Source organism: Octopus bimaculoides, chromosome 14 (genome assembly GCF_046866305.1).
Source record: "Octopus bimaculoides isolate indiv1 chromosome 14, ASM4686630v1, whole genome shotgun sequence".
Taxonomy (NCBI): Eukaryota; Metazoa; Mollusca; class Cephalopoda; order Octopoda; family Octopodidae; genus Octopus; species Octopus bimaculoides.
The window spans coordinates 26363017-26385574 of NC_142941.1; the positions used below are offsets into that span (position 1 = coordinate 26363017).

The 22558-nt window shown below is 37.0% G+C and overlaps 1 protein-coding gene across 2 annotated transcripts in view; it reads left to right on the plus strand.

Annotated features, from left to right (window-relative positions):
• The first annotated feature begins 6171 nt into the window (after positions 1 to 6171).
• The window catches only part of LOC106874548 (protein MAK16 homolog), a 167316-nt gene continuing 150929 nt past the window's right edge, over positions 6172 to 22558 (plus strand). Inside the window, exon 1 of one of the 2 annotated variants that reach the window (XM_089362571.1) lies at positions 6172 to 7585. In XM_089362571.1, the coding sequence (XP_089218697.1) occupies positions 7571 to 7585 (15 nt within the window). In that variant the 5' untranslated portion in view covers positions 6172 to 7570. The remainder of the gene's footprint in view (positions 7586 to 22558) is intronic. The other variant, XM_089362572.1, reaches the window with a different exon arrangement.

Here is a 22558-nt window from a genome sequence, read left to right on the forward strand (position 1 = left end):
ACCGCCACTTTTTTTATTAAATTCCTGAACTTCTAGAACTGTTCCATTTTCACTTCATGTTCTGTTTCGTTCCTGCTCACCGCAGCTGAGAAACTTGGTTTTTTTTTCTGTATATCCTTGTTCACACTGGTACACTCCTTTCCCATCACAGGCAAGTCCTTTAGGGATTCAATACTGAATTCCATAACGCAACACTTTTCAACTTTGTCACAAATGATAAAATTTCAAAAAATAATAAAGTAACGCCCAGCAATGGGCAAATCAACAGTTCAATAAATTTTCAGAAAAAAATAATCTAAACGAATTTTTAACAGTATTTTCAGCCCCATAGGGCGAAAATTTCTGTTTCCAAACGACAACAGTTCAAATTATGATAAAGTACACAAAAATACAATGACAGAAAAAACACATGGAAACGAACTCACATAACAGTTGGTGGCAATCTCATAATACAACATGCAGAAAAAAGTAGGCGTGGCTTGTTAGCTGAATTTTTTATTAAGATAAGAATGTCACATATACAGCACAGGACAACACATACAAATGAAGTTCATGCGAGTTCGAATGAACCTTATTTAAAAAATTTCATGTAAAGATGAATTTTATATTATTAGGTTGTCAAGAAAGTTCTTGTGGTTTTTAACCTTTAAATTCAGATGCACATATCTCGGTTCAAACAAAACTTTATTAATCGAAATAAACACCATCAGAATCAACACACTTTTGCCAGTGCGAAACAAGTTTATCTATGTCAGTAGCGTAAAAATCCTGCATTCTGGTGGCGATGAAGTCGTTGAAGGTGTGTTTGGCATCGTCTTAGTTTTTGGAGCATTTCTCACACAGGAAGTTGTCGAGATGCTTGAAAAAGTGGTAGTCGGTAGGCGAGAGGCCTGGTGAGTATGGCAGATGAGGCAGAGTTTCGTAGCCCAATTCGTTCAACTTCTGCAGGGTTAGTTTTGGGACGTGCGGCCGAGCGTTGCCGTGGAGTAGAATTGGTCCTTTGCTGTTGACCAATGCTGGCTGTTCTTGTCGGAGTTTCTTATGCATTTCATCCATTTGCTGACAGTACTTTGCCGTAATAGTTTCGGCTGGATCCAAAAAACTGTGATGGATGAGACCGACTGCAAACCACCAAACAGTCACCATGACCTTCTTTTGGTGCAACTTTGGCTTCTGGAAGTGCTGTGGAGCTTCATCAGCGTCCAACCCCTGAGCTGAGCGTCGCTGGTTGTCGTAAAGAATCCACTTTTCATCGCAAGTCACAATCTGGTCGAGAAACAGGTCGTTCTTGTTGCATAAAAGAAAGAAAGACACACTTCAAAACAGCGTTTTTTGGGGGTTGTCGTTCAATTCGTGCGGCACCTATTTCTCAAGTATTTTTGTTTTTCCAATCTCTTTCAAGTGGTTGGAAATTGTTGTATACTTCTAATTCAGAAGCAAGCTCTCGAACAGTTGTGCGTGGATTGGCTTCGACAAAGGCTCTTAATTAATTGTTGTCAACATCTGATGGTCGACCACTTAGCTGTAGTGGCACGAAATTATAGCCGCCATTGAGGAAGTACTATTCTGTGCATGCGCAAGGGACTTCACCACCGGAGGCCCCTCGAGTGTGCATGCGTAGTAAAACTAGTACTTAAAGAGTGAGTTTTACTTTGTAAGTCAGTTGAGCGACAAACCTTCTATGTGACAACTCCTCGCTCCTCAACGAAGCTCTCTTCACCTCGATGCCTTCGATGGTGATAGCTACTTCTCTGGCAGGCATCAAGGAAGCTCTTAACTTTCCAATACCAACTACAACTTAATCAGCGGCTGCTAAGCTGAGTGACACAGGATTTATATAACCAAGCATCATTCAAAAATAAAACTTATTTTTATTATGTTGTTAATCGTTTTACTGTTCCTTAATTTATAATGCTGTTGAAAGGAGATAGAGAGAGAGAGAGAGAGACTAAAGTCTCTATGACAACTATCAAAACTTTTACAAAGCTTATCATCTTCAAGACTCTCGTCACCGCTACGAAATTTCTTGAACCACCATTGTGCTGTACGTTCATTAGTGGTTCCTGGGCCAAACGCATCGTTGATATCGCGAGCTGTTTCAGCAGCTTTTCGGCCTAACTTGAACTGGAATAAGAAAATTGTGCGAATTTGCTTTTTGCCCATGTTGTATTCAACATTCCGGAAAAAATGGTCTAATTATTCAAAAAGAAAAAGAGTAACACGATCAGATAGAGCGAAAAACGGGCTCTAAAATGAGATATAAAGTCAAAGTTATTTAACAAAAATTAATTTGAAAATACATCATTTGAAACCAAAATTAAAAATTCCGCAAGAACTTTCTTCACAACCTAATATATAGTCTTTTTTTTCCCTTTTGGGGAGGGGATTATGCCCGGTTGCCTAAAAGGCCCAGCGGCTACCCCTTTCCTTTATTTTTCTCCCAATGCAGATTAAGTAGGATTACTAGCACTCACCTTCCTTAACACAGCCTTCCATCTTTCCTCAAACACACTTCGCGACAGGATTCTCTTCTCCAGCCCTATCTTGCTCTTCAGATGATATCTAAAGTATTTTAGCAAACCAGGGCCAGAGATGAAGGATCCCGTCCTGAGTCCTTGCATTCTAGTCTTCCAAACACAGCAACTGTACAGAAAAAAACATACCTCACCTTCCTTCAAGAGTCCAGTTGGCGGTACAATCTTTATTATAGATCCAGCCGATAGCTACAAGACACTTGTCTTATTCATTGTCATCAGACAATGCTATTAGTATATTAACTCAGTCCTCACACAATTGCAGCAAGATTGTTATGGCATTACATAACAGGCTAACATATCACAGGGGGATGAGTTCAATCCTTGGTAACACAAGGATATGGTTTTGAGCTAGAGGAAAGAAGTGAGGCTCTGATGGCAACAATAAATTAAAGGGCAAATTCCTTTGGCAGACTCTGTTTCTCCCATTCATTCTCCACATTTAGCAGTCTTTCGTAATGGTTTCTCCAAGCCTCTTTTTTTGCAAGGGCACCATCATCCATGCGGACATATTTCTCTCCTGACATCACAGTTCTTTCTCACGCACTGTCTTTGGTCCTTGCATTGCTGGACATTGACAAACTTCTTCTTTTCTGCTACTCCCTTAGCTTCCCTTTTGGCTATTTGATACATTCTCCTGCTACCCCCACTCTTCCATGCATGTTTCTTTGCTCAAAATGGCCTTGTGTACAGTATTGTGGCCCTGAATATGCTAATCAATTACCATTTGGTAATTATGATACTTCTTCTACAATTGAAGATAATTTTAATAAATAAAGAATTTATGTATTATGGTATTTGATACTTGTCTATTGTCTACATTGTTCACATAAATGCCAGTACCAGGCATAGGTGGCTTCCAGCAGTAAGAAAAGTTTAAGAATAAAGTTAGTGACCACAAGTTACCTCTTACACTCTCAGTGTTGTGATGAGAGTCAATGTAGCCTCTTGTGAGGAATGGACTGAGCCGGGAGAGTGTATATAGTTTGTGTTATTTCATAGTGAAGTTGGAGAGTGTGGGTTGGTTTGTTCATTTGGAATATATATTGTTGGTTCTTGAGAGATAGTTACATTCTTATTGCTGCTGCATTATCTTATTTTATCGCACTGGTACCACATATTTTAGGCCATTATCCCAATAGTGGTGGTACTACTATATTGGATACAAACCATGTTACAGCATCTGGCGACGAAAGGTTCGAAGCTCGCGTAGGTTGTAATTCACCTGCAAACGAAGCATTAAATTCTTTCTTACCAGATTGTCAGCCTTATGAAATTCCCTTGCCCATGTTTTTTCTTCTGCAGCCATCCACATATCATTCAAGATTAACTACGTCAATCTTACCAGTTTTGAAGGCACAGATCTTGCTGTTTGTCTCAGAAGGAATGCAAAAGCCAAAGATACAACCCCCTGTATCCAGCCAAATTGTTCAAATAAAACACAGAAAAAAAACACCTGCTACTATTCTTGTGAATTAGTAAGCTGTATACTGTATCAAACTGAGCCCACATCATCATCTTTAACATGTCTCAAACCTTATACTAAATATTTTATCCAATCATTTCTCTCCAGAATGGCAACCTCTACATGGAATCACCTTCTCATCAGACATTAATTTACAGAAGTTGAAAAAAAACATCATCAACATTCACATTAACAGTTTGGTAAAGCCTGCAAGTGTTCTCTGAACATCATTTTTTCTCTTGCTCACACTATATAATAGTACTAACAAGAATTTCTAACAAAGGTACAAAGCCAAAAATTTTATAGGAGGATATAATTTGTCAACTATATTAACCCACTCCTTATCTAGTATTTTATTTCATTGCCCTCAGAAATATAGAAATGTGAAGTGTGCTGACACTGCTAACACTTTCATGACTTACTTTCTGATAGGTAAACTGTTTCAATAAATCTTTAGTGCCACTTTAGCATACTGTCTGATGCTAATTCTAAACCATAGCTCTAATCCTAACATAACCCATAACAAGGCATGCACACAATGTAAACAAAAGGAAAAACAAAAACGGATAAAGATTACATCAATTTTAATGCAGGATACATTGAAAGATACAAGCAGGATATTACACTTTGAAAAGCAAATGTGACATTCATTCCAGGGAAGTACAGAGCTCAGGCAGAGGTTGAAATTATTTAACAGATGTGTAATAAATTTCAAAGCAGGATACATTGAAAGATACAAGCAGGATATTACACTTTGGAAAGCAAATGTGACAATCATTGCATGGAAGTACAGAGTTCAGGCAGAGGTTGAAATTATACAACAGTTGTGCAATAGATTTTCAAGCAGGATACATTACACTTTGAAAAGCAAATGTGACATTCATTCCAATGAAAGTACACAGAGATCAGGCACAGGTTGAAATCATACAACAGTTGTGCAATGAATTTCAAAGCAGGATACATTGAAGGATACAAGCAGGATATTACACATTGAAAAGCAAATATGACATTCATTGCATGGAAGTACACATACAATTCAGACAGAGGTTGAAATTATGTAAGTTGTTCCAAAGTGCAATAAATTTCAAAGCAAGTTTCATTGAAAGATACAAACAGTGATTGAATCAATTTTAACACGAAATAACTTCGAAAATACACAATTTTCTCAAAAATGCCAAGAGTAAATGATGTTTTATGTGACACATTCTACCAGTATACGAATTTTGAAAGTGTTTAGTTACAAAAAAATTATTTTTTAAATCTGCCGGCCAAAGGGTAAAGATCCCCAAAACGTATAAGATACAGGCATTCTTTTCTTTGGGACAAAATTCTTTGTTGACCAGTGTTATTCTTATGTAGTTTACAAATCCAAGCATGAAAACGTTACTTGACTTTGAAGTTTTGGATACACTTCACACACATTCACATGAATGCATAAATGTACATATAAACTTATATATATATATATGAATACATACTTCCACATGCACTTATATATTAATGATGTACACAAATACATGACAGGCATACATAATACTGAAACACGCATAAAGTTAACACAGACAGCCAAATATATTAATATAACAAATTAAAAAAATAATAAAACCATACAATCAATGAAAAAACAAAAGAAACAGGAAGACGATACATGTTGATTTTATTAGGTATTTCTGTTTATTAAACAGACACATACTATGAACAGGTCAGACGCTGAACTTTAAATTTTACTGGGTACAACCTTAAAGTTGACACCGCTTCGCTAAACGCAGGAAATTTCTGTCTCGTTATTGGCTAAAAACAAAATTTTTTTGCGATTTTTAAACCTCTGTAACTTTTTCTCCAATTTTTTTCCTCCACAACATCTTATCTTCAAAGCAATTAAACTGGAAGGCTACATTATAAGGATCTTTTCCTTTTGATGGGCAACTCGATCAATTAATTTTCTACGAACACTTTAAAACTTCGGATACTGGCAGAATGTGTCATATAGAACATCTTTTACTCTTAGCGTTGTTGAGAAAAGTTCCTATTTTCGAAGTTATTTCGTGTTAAAGTTGTCATATTTCGGTAATTTCAACCAATCAATGACAGTGTATTCAGCTGAATAAAATTACTGCTGTTGTTTGTCAACAGCAACTTCCGGCGGTGTCACTGTTATTTATGATATATTTCATCTCAATTACGTTTGTATGAATAAACGAGTGTATCTGAAGCACGTTTACTTTATGACACCACCATAATCGTTCGTGCATTTTTACTGCTTTTAGGTTTTTTTTTCCTGTTTACCTGAAATTTTTTGCCCCCCACTCCAATTTATTCATTTTTTCCGTAACCCTAAAACATTAACCCTAACCCTAAGTAGAAAAATTGCTAGCTGAATACACGTCATCGATTGGTTGAAATTACCGAAATATGACAACTTCAACACGAAATAACTTCGAAAATAGAAACTTTTCTCAACAACGCTAAGAGTAAAAGATGTTCTATATGACATATTCTACGAAGTTTCAAAGTGTTTAGTTAAAGAAAATTAATGAATCGAGCTGCCCATGAAAAGGAAAAGATTTTCAGATCTTTTATTGCATATTTTGGCACTGTCATGGTATTAGCTGTCAGAATTGAAAGTAGAAAAATCTAAACAAGGCATGTTACTGCTGGTTTGAGTTGAAATCTGTTTCTTTGGCTACTAACTGGCCGGAACTATCTGTCTGTCTGTCTCTGTCTCTCTCTATCTATCACTCGTCCACCTTCGTTTGTTTCCGTAGAATTTATCAAATTAGAAAATGCATTTCCGTAGAATTTAAACAAATGAAATTCAGTTTAAACTTTATAAATAAATATATTTTTGCATTATTCATTATTGTTTTTAAAAACAAATCACATACACCAATCAGCACCACCAATGACCACCACCACGCGTAATCCAAAGTTGGAATTAATCACCGCGATATTGCCATCGCCACCGCTACAACAGAAAATAGTATTAATTGGCTTAAGAGACATGGACTTTTAAATACCCCAAAAATATGCCCCTCGTGTGGAGCTAGCATGATGGAAGTAGCCAAAAAGTTTTTTTTTTCTAATTTGATAAATTCTACGGAAACAAACGAAGGTGGACGAGTGATAGAGAGATAGACAGACAGACAGACAGATAGATAGATAGATAGCTCCGGCCAGTCAGTAGCCAGTTGAAACAGATTTCAACTCAAACCAGCAGTAACATTCCTTGTTTAGATTTTTCTACTTTCGCTTCTGACAGCTAATACCATGACAGTGCCCATATTTTACGAATGAAAAAAAAACTAGATCCCTTAGGCTTTACTAATAAGACAAGACTGGATCTATAATTTACAACTATAATAGAGAGAGAGAGAGGGAGTAATTGATCTCAGCTTTATACAAATACTAAGTGTTAACTTCAAAAAGCATAAAGACAACGGATATAACCGGAAATTACTACACGGAGTTCTATGCATGCGGAACTATTTTATTTGACCGCTTCCGGTTGCAATTCATTCTCACCACGTGTGTATTAGAAAATATACGAAAAAGAGAAAAACAGCCGTCAATTATGCAGCACGATGAGGTATTTATGTATGTGTGTGTGTGTATATATATATATATATATATATATATACATACGTACAGGCATATGAAGAAACCTTTTCCTTGTTTTCTTTTTAATTCTTTTCATAGTTCTTGATATTCTTATCCTATATATTTTTTTTCTTGTGTACGTGATTTAATGCCTTAGTCGTATTGATCCCTGTTTTAGATTACTTATACCTTGTGTCAAGTTAAAAACTCACCAGAAAACGTTAGGAAATTAGTTGCGCGCACGCATACTGCTAACATGATCGTATAGTGTGTTTATGTGTTTAAAGTTTCAGTTCGGATGGCACCTTACTCACTCGCACCTTGGCCACACGTTTGCCGCAGTACGAAGGCAAGAGCACCCATTCCGCTGTCCTTATTGCCTCTGTGGAGTGCTTTATTGCTTCCTCCTCCGTTGTGAAGCGCACCTCCACAGTGGCGTATCTCCTCCCTATACTGATTACATGATCGTATAGTGTGTTTATGTGTTTAAAGTTTGAGAACTGTATGCATCCGAGGGGGAGAAGGTTTGAGTTTCTATTTAATGTTGTCTTTTTCATATTTTCAAGTCATTTAAACACATAAACACACTATACGATCATGTAATCAGTATGCGTGCGCGCAACGACCGGAAGTTGTGGCGGATAGTATCGAAAGATCGCCAAAAAAAAAAAAATTGGAAATGTCTGTTTTAGCGAGTGGTGTGTGTTGGGGGAAATGTGCGTGAAGTCCGCCTGAAAGGCGGGATGAAATTTGAAAAATTTAAAATTTGGGAATAGGGGAGGTTGAGGTGGGTTTTAAAATTTCGGAAAAAGTTCAAGATTTTAAATTGGGATGCACAAAACATATATGAGGGTTTTTTCTAAACAAAGTAAATAATTTTTATACACAAAGTAAATAAATCATACACTACCTCCATTAAAAAGTCGGTTTTTCAAAATGTACTGTTGTTCAATGGTATCAGTACATGAGGGACATTACAAGTAATTATCTTTTGCGTAACCCCTACCAAATTGGTGGACTGAGCACATCATAGAAATAGATGAATCTATGATGTGCAAGCGCAAATACAACTTTCTAGTATATTTACTCCATGGGGAAGTTGCAGTCTACTTAATACTCACACAATCCACTGAGCTCTTCTATATTATGCAGCTAACAAGCCTCCCATCATATCAGCTGACAGTGGTTGCTCGCCTTGGTATGAAGTACAGTGCAGCCAATTGTCACTCCACAAAGACCATCCATGAACCATGCCTTTGCCAACTGTTTTAAATGACTGCACTCAGACATCTCTTGACCTCCACCCAACCTCAACCTCATGGTACATCTAGGAGATGACTGCTCAAAGAAGATGGGACTACACCAGCACTCAGCCGGTGTTCAATTACAACAGAATAGATAGGAGCAACAGAAAAGGACATGCCTTGCACAAAGAAACAAAGTGCTTCAAGTGCAATGGTGCACTACAAGTGGCATCTACATGCACCAGATTCTTTTAGATGAATGCAACTCTACACTAATGCTTAACTGTTGCACTACTATGCTTTTTGTTGAAATACTCTGCATTTGTTAATTTTGAAAATAATGAATTAGTAAAACAACTTAGCAATTATTTAAGCTGATGTTTAGGGTATAGATTAACATGATATTTTGACAAAAAGCTTCAATTTAAATTAATTCTAAACCAGGGACCTTATGGCCTTTGAGGGTCCATTTCAGATTTTGTTGTATTTGCAATAAATTGGTCATGCCTCTACAATACACAAAATACTTTCATTTTTTTGTATAAAATTCCTAATATTTAATCATAAAAACAGGATTTTCTTAAACAATGAATGGCTAAGAGGGTCCATCTGAGTAAAATAGGAATCAAAGGGGACAATGGTTACTCTTTTACACTCATTGGACTGCAACCACTGCTTTGAAAAGATCTTAGTCAAACGAATCAGCATTTTTTCTTATTTTGTTTGAAATCTGGTACTTATTTATCAGTACCCTTTGCCGAACCGCCATAGAGGAGGAGCAACAAACAGACACACATCTACACCCTATGGGCTTGTACTCAGTTTCCACCAACCAAATACACTCACAAGGAATTGAGTCAGCCCGGGATTATTGCAGAAGACAACTTAAAAATTGAAACTAAAACCATGTAGTTACAAGGCAAGCTTCTTATCCACACGTGCACCTTTATGTATTTGCAAACATGAACCACCCCAAGGAAAACGAACTACCCTGATCTTCTAAAACCAGGCCCAGGCATATCAACACCTGAAATCCACCCCTGCAGTGTACGACTCTGGGATAGAACACACAACCGTTGCGAACTCTCTTACACCAAGATTGAAGGTAATATGACTGACACACAGTCCAGCCTTAAGACCTGTAGGAAAGGTTTGTAGGTTGGGGAGAAATCTGAGATGGTGTGTGTGGTATGACTGCTTATAGGACAGTGAATGGTGGTAAAGGCACCCTACAACCAGGTTGTTGTAGTGATGTTAAGGTCTTTTGTATGTTAGGCCTACCACCTTCAACTCCAACCTACATGATGACCTTCTTAGGCTTTACACACATCAGATTGTTGATGTTTGATTTTGACATCTTGAGCCCTAGGCCAACCAAAGCTTTGTGAGTGTATTTGGTAGATGAAAACTGAAAGAAGCCCTTTGTCTGTGTGTGTCTTTACTAGGATCAATTTTATCAACTAAACTATTCAATGCAGTGCACTAGCATGGCTGCAGCCCAATAAATAAAACAAATAAAAGATAACAAAATTAAAAGGTTATATCTTTTATCTTTTTACTTGTTTCAGTTGAGTGTGGCCATGCTGGAGCACAGCCTTTAGTCAAATAAATCGACCCTAGGACTTATCCTTTGTAAGCCTAGCACTTATTCTATCAATCTCTTTTGCTGAACCACTAAGTTATGGGAACATAAACACACCAACATTGGTTGTCAAACGATGGTGTGTGTGTGTGTGTGGGGGACAAACACACACACACTATATATATATATTGGGCATCGGTACCATTTTCCTCTTTCTCCGTTCTTCCATTCTCCGAACTTTCCATCTTTCCGACGAAGGGCTACGCCCGAAACATCATACACTCTCTCTTTCCTTTCCTGAGCGTCCAATAATACTATCCATATCACGTCCTCACTTTGTTTTTTTTTTTGTTTTTTTTTGTTATTGTTTTTTTGAACTATATATATATATATATATATATATATATACGATGAACTTTTGGTGGTCCAAAATTTTTTTTTAGGGGAATCGCATGACCGTGACATATAGAACACATTATCGAAAACGAAAATCGTCAAAATTAAAAAAATAAAAAAGTTACAGCCATTTTCCCTCAGTGTCTAATTCCAATGTCCACCATATATACATATATACGACGAGCTTCTTTCAGTTTCCGTCTACCAAATCCACTTACAAGGCTTTGGTTGGCCCGAGGCTATAGTAGACACTTGCCCAAGGTGCCACACAGTGGGACTGAACCCGGAACCATGTGGTTCGTAAGCAGGCTACTTACCAATTTTCGGAGTTCTTTTTTTACAAGTGAAAATTGTGATTTGTTTTTGTTTGATTTTGTTCTTGAATTTTATTCTCCGTCCACCGGTGAAACGAGGGTGACACAACTTAATGAATGTAAATAATGGGTGGAGTTATAAAACGGAGATTGAAGTATATATGTGGATCTAGTGGAGATATGCGCCGGTCGCATATCGATCTACAGAGCATGAATGGCATGAAATGTCACAATTCATGAGAGAATTACAATACGTTATAAAGCATGTAGCGGAAATTTATCCACAAAAATTTGAAGGTATGTTACAGATAATGGCTCTTTTTCGTTTAAGCGTGACACCTAAATTATATTTAATAAATGATGATCCGATCCAAAATCATTTGATTGGTGTGAGAAATGTTTACAATCTATAAGTGTGTGTGTGTATATATATATGTTTGTGTGTGTGTATATATATGTATATATATGAATGAAAAAATGTATGTATATATGTATCTATATATATAGATAGAGAGAGAAAGTAATAACGAGCGAATGAGAATAACGATGGAATGGTTAAAAACGTAAAAATAATTGAAGATAAAATGAAACAAAATTGAAGCCAAAACAAAAAATTATTGGAAGTGAGTAGAAATAAACACTATGTATTGTAGTAGGGTATCTGTAGACAGTTGCGTCAAACTAAAGTGAACGGGGGTGGGTGGGGAGAGGACTCGGAACATTCACGATGTGAATGTTCCGAGACGCCTCATCGGAGCCAAGAAACAAAAGAAAAATAGTGTAATAGATGTAAAACGACTTGCTCTGAAAGAATATCAAGAACACACACACACATATATAACATATATATATACACACACACACACACATATATATCTATATATATATATACACACACACATACACATATATATATATACACACACACATATATATATACACATATATACATACATACATACACACACACACATATATATATATAAATAAAGAAGACTACTAGATGGATGGCTAATGTGCTAGAAGATCACAATAATCCTTTGAGATCTCAGATAATTTTTCTGAATCTCCTGATTCTTTCAATGTACTAGTTCCATGGTATTAAGTTGATATTAATTAATATCCAAATTTTTACCTTACTGTTTTAATTTATATATATATATATATTTGGCAAGAATGGCAACAAAAGAAAGAAAGAGACCTCGATATTATGCAAATAGAAGAATGTATCTGTAAAGATATGTGACACTTATTCAGTAGCCATGATAAAACTCTGAGTTTCCGATGCCTGGGCGGGGTTCCGCTCCTACCACCTCTTCAGTTATCCAGCTACCGGAGATTCTTTTGAAAAATAACCGTTAGGGACATGAAAACAAAGGGAAATAAGCAGGGGAAAATAAACAAACAAAAAGAAATTACTGTGTGGTGTCAAAACCCCTCTAACTTTGTGTATATCATACACGCACGCACATATCTCGGTGTGCGTACGTTTATATCTACATGCGCACATATCCTCATGCATATAATGTTCCTTGTGCGTGTCTATAAGCGCACGGAAAAAAGTTTGGACGGGAGAAAAACAGAAAAACTATCAACATCATCATCATCATCATCGTTTAACGTCCGCTTTCCATGCTAGCATGGGTTGGCCGATTTGACTGAGGACTGGTGAAACCGGATAGCAACACCAGGCTCCAGTCTGATTTGGCAGAGTTTCTACAGCTGGATGCCCTTCCTAACGCCAACCACTCAGAGAGTGTAGTGGGTGCTTTTATGTGTCACCCGCACGAAAACGGCCACGCTCGAAATGGTGTCTTTTATGTGCCACCCGCACAAGCCAGTCCAGGGGCACTGGCAACGATCTCGCTCGAAAATCCTACAGGAGCCAGTCAGGCGGTACTGGCAACGGCCACGCTCAAAATGGTGCATCTCATGTGCCACCCGCACAAGAACCAGTCCAGGGGCACTGGCAACGATCTTACTTGGCTTGCCGGGTCTTCTCACGCACAGCACATTTCCAAAGGTCTCGGTCAGTAGTCATCGCCTCGGTGAGGCCCAATGTACGAAGGTCTTGCCTCACCACCTCAGCCCAGGTCTTCCTGGGCCTACCTCTTCCACGGGTTCCCTCAACTGTTAGGGTGTGGCACTTTTTCACGCAGCTATCCTCCTCCATTCTCACCACATGTCCATACCAGCGCAATCGTCTCTCTTGCACGCCACAACTGATGCTTCTAATGTTCAGCTTTTCTCTCAAGATACTTACACTCTGACGGGTATTCACATTGACATTACACATCCAACGGAGCATACTGGCTTCATTCCTTGCGAGCTTACGTATGTCCTCAGCAGTTACAGCCCATGTTTCACTGCCATGTAGCATGGTTGTTCGTACGCATGCGTCATACAGTCTGCCTTTTACTCTGAGTGAGAGTCCCTTTGTCGCCAGCAGGGGTAAGAGCTCTCTAAACTTTGCCCAGGCTATTCTTATTCTAGCAGCTACACTTTCAGCGCACCCACCCCCACTACTAACTTGGTCGCCCAGATAACGGAAGCTATCGACTACCTCTAGTTTTTCACCCTGGAATGAGATAGAAGTTGTTTCCTGTTTGTTTGCAGTCTTTATTGCACCTGAACATCTGCCACAAACAAAAACTAACTTGCTAGTTAACCTGCCTTTGATGTTGCTGCACCTCTTATGTGTCCATAGCTTGCATCGGGTACATCTTATAGAGTTACTACCTACTCCTTTTCTACATACTGAGCAGGGCCATCTACCTGAAGGGGTTTGTGTTTTATCTACCTTCCTACTTATTAGGATTTTGGTTTTAGCTAGGTTGACTCTAAGACCCTTCAATTCTAGACCTTGCTTCCACACCTGAAACTTCTCCTCTAGTTCTGATAGTGACTCCGCAATTAGGGCAAGGTCATCAGCATAGAGGAGCTCCCAGGGGCAACCTGTCTTGAACTCCTCTGTGATTGCCTGGAGGACTATGGTAAATAAGAGGGGGCTGAGGACGGAACCTTGGTGGACCCCTACCTCTACCCGGAATTCATTGCTGTACTCATTTCCAACCCTCACCTTACTGGCAGCATCTCTGTACATGGCTCGCACAGCTCTCACTAACCATTCTTCTATCCCAAGTTTCCTAATTGACCACCAGATAAGGGATCGGGGGACCCTGTCAAAGGCTTTCTCCATGTCAACGAAAGCCAGGTACAGAGGTTTATCCTTAGCTAGGTATTTCTCCTGCAACTGTCTCACTAGAAATAAGGCATCAGTAGTGCTTTTACCTGGCACGAACCCAAACTGCATCTCATCTAAATTGATTCGCTCCCTAATTAGTTGGGCTATGACCCTCTCTGTAACTTTCATAACCTGATCTAACAGCTTGATGCCTCTGTAATTATTTGTATCTAAAGCGTCACCTTTACCTTTGTAGCAGTTGACTATGATGCTGCTACACCAGTCATTGGGTATGACCCCTTCGTGTATCACCTGGTTCGTAATACGGGTGACTAGGCTATAGCCAACACTGCCAGATACTGCCAGAACCATTAACCCTATACCTATGTAAAAACCTAAAAATAATTAAAAATATATAATATCGAAATGTAAAAATAAAAAATAAAAATATAAGATTCAGGTAAAAAGGTGAAAAAACTTAATATGGAAGCCTATCAGTGCCGCCCACCAGCACAAATATTAAAAAAATATATAGAAAATATGTATATAAAGTATTCATATTCGTTTCCTACACATTTTCTTTACACCCATTGCACTATTTTTTTCTGATTTTCATTTCCAGGTCAAGTTATAAACATTAACCTTCAAATCTTGTATATATATTTTAGCTGTCTCAAATTTGTTGTTCGTGATTGGTCAGTTTACATCAGGCTAACGACTCTCACCTTGATCAAGCTGTTATGCTTAAACGAAATGAAAAAGCCCACTGTCACACTGAAACAAAAAAGTGCCCAGATAATTTATTTTAATAACATAATTTTCTATTACTAAATGATCTTCTCTTAGGTGCGCAAGCTTGATTGTTTAAGACTTTTTCAGTTTTGATTGCGATGTTTCCTTACCCTGGGTATTCGGCGGAATGTCACAAACATCATGGCAAAAATTACTTCCCCTTGAATTTTTATTTACTTTTTTAAATCTCTCTTACTGAAGGATTACTTGGTCATCCTTCAGTATGGAAGATTAAAAAAAAAGTAAGTAAAAATTACTGCATAGTGCATAAATATGTCCGAAAGAGACCCACTCCAGCAGATTGTGAAGAAGCTATAGATAATATTTTATGTTGAGTTTTTAGATTTAGTTGAGTTTCTTTAATTTCATATCATGTGCCATTTTTCCTTGATCTCCTTTCATTTGACCTAGATATTTAAAATTTTCGTTGCATTTTTGATGTTTAAGGATGGATATTGATGTGTATAAGTCTTTCTTTCAAATGTAATTCTGCAGAATTGAAGAAGCAAATCTATCTTATCTTTTCTTACTCATTTTGCCCCAGCTCAAAGAGAACGGTAATAATTTTCTGAAATAGTGTTCTGAATATATTATAGTGTTTTTCATGCATTTAGAAATCATTTGCTCAGCTGATTATAGTTTTTAAGGTTGCGAACATTTGTAAAAAACGTTTTTCTCAAAATCGCAGTCAATCTTAATCATTCTGCCCCATCCCTCTATAAAATACCATACGGCTGCCAAAACTTTGCCTTCTATAGTTTATTGGAAATATATCATCATTAAGATTTGATTAGGCTTTCATATTTTATCTGATCCTGTAAATTTTATATGCAGTTCAACAACCCATTAACCTCACATTTTTTTTAACATCAAAATAACAATAGAAATAAACCCAATCAAATAATAGGATTGAACTCAAGAGTTTTGCTTCTTGCTTTTGCTTGATGGAGCTGGTGTAATTCCAAGTTAGTGGTCTTGAAATGTCATTATGTGTAGAGCTAATCAGGACCACCAGTGTTCTCTATTGCTGGCGGTCCCGTGCCAGCCCCTCTGCATCTGCCAAGGTGATGTCAAGCCCCTGGAGATCACATTCAGCCATCTGGTGCAAGGCCTGCCACAAAGTCTCTTCCAGCCCACACCAGCTGCGTTCAATTAGAGGAAGGCCCTTGTAGGATGATCTAGTTGGAGATGGAAGACATGTCCATACTGGTGCATGTGACAGCTAGCTATGAGGTGGGATGCTCTGGGTTGATTTGTGTGTGCTTGTAGTTCTTTGTTGGAAACGTAATGGTACTATCTGATGTTCTCAATGGTTTTCAGGGCTCTGCTACCAAAGCTGTCAATCCTCTTTGCCACGATCTTTGAGAGGGGCCATATTTCTGGTTCATAGAGAGGAGCATGAAGAAGGTTGATGCATTGTAAATGCAGAGCTTCATCTGGGAGATAGAACAGTGGCACCAAAGGGAGTACATGACCCTGGTAGCCAGACCACATTTGCAGTTGATCTCTGGGGTCAGGTCTCCATTGTCGGTGAAGGGGCTGGCAAGTGCATCCCTGAACTGGCCAATTGAGATGCCAAATCAATCTACTGCTCACCATATTTTTGCCCTTCGTCTCCTCATTGAAAGATCTTCAGAGTTCTTCAAAGGTTGCCACTTCCACATCAAGGCGGCTTTCAGCACAGTCAACCACACATTCCTCTGGAAAATTCTTAAGCTCGTAAGTGTGCCTCCCAAAATCAAGTTTGAGGAAATGATCACTCAGTTTGGTATGAAATTAATTGTAACAGAAATTATCGATGTAAACATTCAGTAAAATGAAAACTGAATTTTATAATGTTAGGAAGAAAAAGACAACCCATTTTGTCACATGTTGGCAAGGCAATATCATACATTTTCATCTTTGCCCATCTGTTGGCAATCGCTATTATCTCCCTATATTCTGTATTCTAATTATCCTGTCATATGTCGTCATCTATGTCACTGATGTTTATAGATGTTGTAAATCAGATAAGTATGTGTTATGAAGATTAATTTAATGAAGCTTTTATTGATAAAATTCTAATGAAACATCAATTTAACATGTTTTATATATATACTAGCAGTATAGCCCGGCTTTGCCCGGGATTAAGTTGGGATTATTAAGCTAATCAAGTTCTTTATTTCAAACCAAACTAAGTAACATGACGTCAAATTTGGGCAGAATCAGTGTTGCAACCGGAGCGCATGGGTTGAGAGTTTGATCGGCAGAGGTGATCAGGTTACATATGCCATCCCTTTGAAAACACCACCGCCATCATCTAACCCCTCTTTGCTCATGGGTTAGGAACCCTTCCAGTAAGGAAAATAGAATGACCAAAAGGGCTCCCGATTCTCTGTGTCAGAAGTGGTTCTGTTCAGATCACAACGAAGTTTTAAGTATATATGTATATATATATATATATATATATATATATATATATATGCGAGTAAAAATAAATATATATATATGAGAACACGGATGTTACGCAACTAAAATGTTAATGTTTGAAACTGCTGCAGGCCATAGATAATTCTTTATTCTGTATATTTCTCATTTTGTCCTGTTCTGGCGTTTTGCGAAATTTTTCTGGAGAACACTATTTTTCTTTGTGGTTGGGTCGTTGATGACCTCTTTCTAGCATATTGGATGGCCACCTAGAGGTCATCCCTTATACACGTGTAATACAATTTTTTCTGAATTTTCAGATTTGTTATATGCTAGGCCACTTGGTTTTAAATTGAATTAATATTCAATTTATCATCCTATCTATAAATATATATATATATATATATATATATATATATATGCGAGTAAAAATAAATACAAAAAAGGTGGATTTTTTTGTATGATTGTGTATAGAGGAATATATTATTTTGCTTAAAAGAGTTCCAACACTGTCTGTTTTTTATGTTTTATTTATATTCCTGCAGAACTAATGTGGGGTATAGAATATGGAATATACAATATATAATATGATATACAATATACAATATAAAATAAAATAAAATAAAAATGGATGGCACCATGAAAGAAAGTATTGAATGTAGATGAAATATTGAGTGTTCAATATAAAGGATCATATATATAAATATATAAATATAAATATATATATATAAAGGCGACTCGAGTTTCAGGGCTATTTCCCTTCGTCATGGCCGGTATGACAGACTTTAACAGACTGTCTGTTAAAGTCTGTCATACCGGCCATGACGAAGGGAAATAGCCCTGAAACTCGAGTCGCCTTTATATATATATATTTATATTTATATATTTATATATATGATCCTTTATATTGAACACTCAATATTTCATCTACATTCAATACTTTCTTTCATGGTGCCATCCATTTTTATTTTATTTTATTTTATATTGTATATTGTATATCATATTATATATTGTATATTCCATATTCTATACCCCACATTAGTTCTGCAGGAATATAAATAAAACATAAAAAACAGACAGTGTTGGAACTCTTTTAAGCAAAATAATATATATATATATATATATATATGAGCAACACACACGCACGTATGTACACCAATTGCATACATATTTTTTGTGCGCATACATGTTCGTATGTGTGTGTGTGTGTGTTGCCCGTATATCAACAAAACACAGATCTTTGTGACTTGACGGCCAACACTTGTTTTCTTAACGAAACACTTTCAAACTTGGGACACTGGTAGAATGTGTCATACAAAACAACTTTTTCTCTTAGCCTTCTTAACAAAAAATTGCACATCGCATGTTATTTCATGTTAAAGTTGTCGTATTTCTGTAATTTCAACCAATCACTGACGTCTATTCAGCTGAATACAGTCAGTGCTCTTTTGTAAACAGCCGGTGTTAAGTGTGTTATTCCCTGTGACATATTTCATCCGGTTTAATCGTAATTTATATGCATATATTGTTTATATAATAAATTACGCTGTGTGTATATTTTTGCCATAACCTCACTCATAACCCTAACCCCAACCCTAACCCTAACTCTAAAACCCGAACCCTAACCCTAAACTAGAGTTTGATTTGAAGAAGATTTGGCTGCTATTTCTAGGAAATGACGCACTTGGTGGAGGTGCATTAATAATTCAAGTATTTTGATGGCTTTTTCCCCTTTGTTTACAAACAGTCTAGTTAATCGGAAATGTCAGAACTAACGGGGATTAATACCATATACACCGTCACAGCACAAACTGTATTCAACTGAATAGACGTCAGTGATTAGTTCAAATTATCGAAATAAGACAATTTTTAACGTGAAATAACTTTGAATACAAAATTTTTTATCTGTTCTATACCACAAAATATACAAGTATACGAAGTTTGAAAGTGTTTCAGTACCAAAAACACTACATAAAAAAATGTTGCCTGTCAAATCATAAAGGTCCCAAAACACACACACCTTGCCTTACATATATATACGGATAAATGATTTGAAATAAATATATTTTGGAAATGGCGATTTACGGTACAATACCTAGAAACGTGAAAATCAGACCACATGGGTTTGTTTACATCAATTCGGCAGAGATAGAGAGAGAGCGCGCTCTCCCTCTCTATCTCTCTCCCTCCCTTACACACATTTATCTCTCTCTCTTTCTTTCTTTCTTTCTTTCTCTCTCTCTCTCCCTGTCTCACACACACACATGCTGCTCTCTCACACTAACAAAAGAACTTCACATACACACCACACTTTCTGTCTGGCATACTCACTATAAAAAGATAGCGTCTATTTCTTTTTGGCAACATGTGTTTTGTGTGTAATTTTGCTGTGTGTGTGTGTGTGTGAGAAAGAAAGAGAGATAACTGGCATGTGTATGTAAGGGAGGGAGAGAGAGAGAGGGTATTTTTTTCTGTTTGCTTGCTGCTTAACACACAGACCTGGCAAACAAAATGTAACTCTCCTTCACCCTCCCTCTCACAAACATACAATTTCTCTCTCTCTCTACTTCATGCGCGTATGCACAGATTTGACTTCGCCATGTCAACAAACTTCAAAATTGATAAAAGTTTATCGATTTTTACAGGTATACGCAGGTACCTCTGAGAGAGAAAGTTCACTAAAATGCACATAGGGTCATTCCGAATCTTCTAAAATTGGAGCGACATGCGTGCTAATTTGTGGACATGCATAAACCACATTCACGTACACACACACAAACATCCTCTCTTTTATAGATATTGATTTGGTTTACTGCAAACATTTCTAGGAAATCTGGACAGTAACTAAGCATATGACAAGTATGTTGTTTATCCTTAGCTGAGCCCTGATTGAGCAGGTTTATAATTCAGTGTTACCTCTACATTTGTACATACATTTTTAAAGACTGAGTGTTAATATAGAGGTTTGGCTGCTATTTGAGGTGATTTGAGTGACTATATAGATATGTCATTGAGATACTACTTCTTTATATATATATGTTTATATATATATATATATGTGTGTGTGTGTGTGCGCGTGTATCCATACTATAATGGAGAAAGCTGCTTATTAGGTATGTAACAATTACTCAAAGTACTAAAAGAATGCAATATTAAAAGCTTGACCACCCGGAAATATTTTTATAAATTCATGTTCTAAGAAATTGCCTATAGTTTCGATTTCTGAAGTTCATTGATTTTTTTAAACTCCAAATTCTCGCAAATTTAAATATTTGTTGCATTCACCATGTTCAATTCTTCACGAATTTAAATATTCATTGCATTCACTGCGGAGTAGATTTTAATGTTTAGTAATAAATACTATTAATTCATTGCTGGCAACATTTTACGTTTTTATTTGCAACAGTCTCTCATTCTCGCTCACCTCTATTTTCATTAATGATAATTTAATAACAGATCTATAACTTTGATACAAGACACAATTTCAAGAATATTACCAATTTCTGGAGTTTGTTAAATGAATATTTTTGATAACATGAAAATTCTTTAATATACCTGTATAATTTTTTTTCATTTCATGTTTATACAAAATAGCTGTATAACTTTGATACGAGGTACAATTTCAAGAATATTCTTTTCTACTCTAGGTACAAGGCCTGAAATTTTGGGGGAGTTGGGCCAGTTGATTAGATTGACCCCAGTACACAAGTGGTATTTAATTTATCGACCCCGAAAGGATGAAAGGTAAAATCGACCGTGGCGGAATTTGAACTCAGAATGTAAAGACAGATGTAATACCGCTAAGCATTTCGCCTGGCGTGCTAACGTTTCTGCCAGCTCGCCACCTTACAATTTCAAGAATATTATCAGTTTCCAAGGCGGCGAGCTGGCTGAAACGTTAGCATGCTGGTTGAAATGCTTAGCAGTATTTCGTCTGTCTTTATGTTCTGAGTTCAAATTCCACCAAGGTTGACTTTGCTTTTCATCCTTTCAGGGTCAATAAATTAGGTACCAGTTGCATACTGGAGTTGATCTAATCGACTGGCCCCCTCCCCCAAAATTTCAGGCCTTGTGCCTGGAGCAGAAAAGAATATTATCAGTTGCTGTAGTTTGTTAAATGAATATTTTTGATAAGGTGAAAATTCTTTAATATACTGGTATAATTCTTTTTTTTTTAAATGAAGAAGTGATTTTGTTGGTATGGCTACTTGGAACTCTATAAGCGTTACAATAATAACTATGAGATTGCTGCTATTTCTAGCATGCTAAACAAGATAGTTTTTAATGAGCTTTCATTTATAGATAATATGCAACTGAAAAAGAAAATTTAACAGCAAAGGCACAATGGCAGAAAGACGGGCAACTGAATCAGATGAAACCAGGGCAAAGCGTCTGAAACAGATGCCTGAATATGCATGGAGACTAAGACATGATTCTGTTTCCGCTACACATGACCAACTGGTTAGAGTATCTCAAGGAAAATATTCTACTTCAAAATAATGGTATCAGATCACAAATTGTTGATGCAACACTAATGTTCAGATACAACACTAAAGCTCAGATACAGTTGATAATAAAACTCTGTACCCAATTGAGTTCATCAACAAACTTACACCATCAGGGTTTCCATCACACATTCTCAAACTGAAGAAAAAAAATGATGCATAGTGCTTCTTAGAAATTTAGATGCTACTAATGGACATTGCAATGGCACACACTACATCATTATCAGTTTACATGATCATGTTATCGAGGCTGAGGTTGCTTCTGGTCCTTATGCAGGATCAACTCTGCTAATTCCAAGAATACCACATGTATCTCAAGAAATGGAATTTCCTTTAACATTTACATGCAAACAATTTCCTGTCAAGCCAACAAGGCCCAGGAACAGAAACGTCATTCCCATGTGTTCTCACAGCACCAGACTTTTGTGTGTGTGTGAATCCATCCATCCATCCATCCATGTAAGTTCTACCAATTATTAATGATAAATGCATATAACATTGATTATGACTGATAAAATATTGAAAGCATAATTTACTAA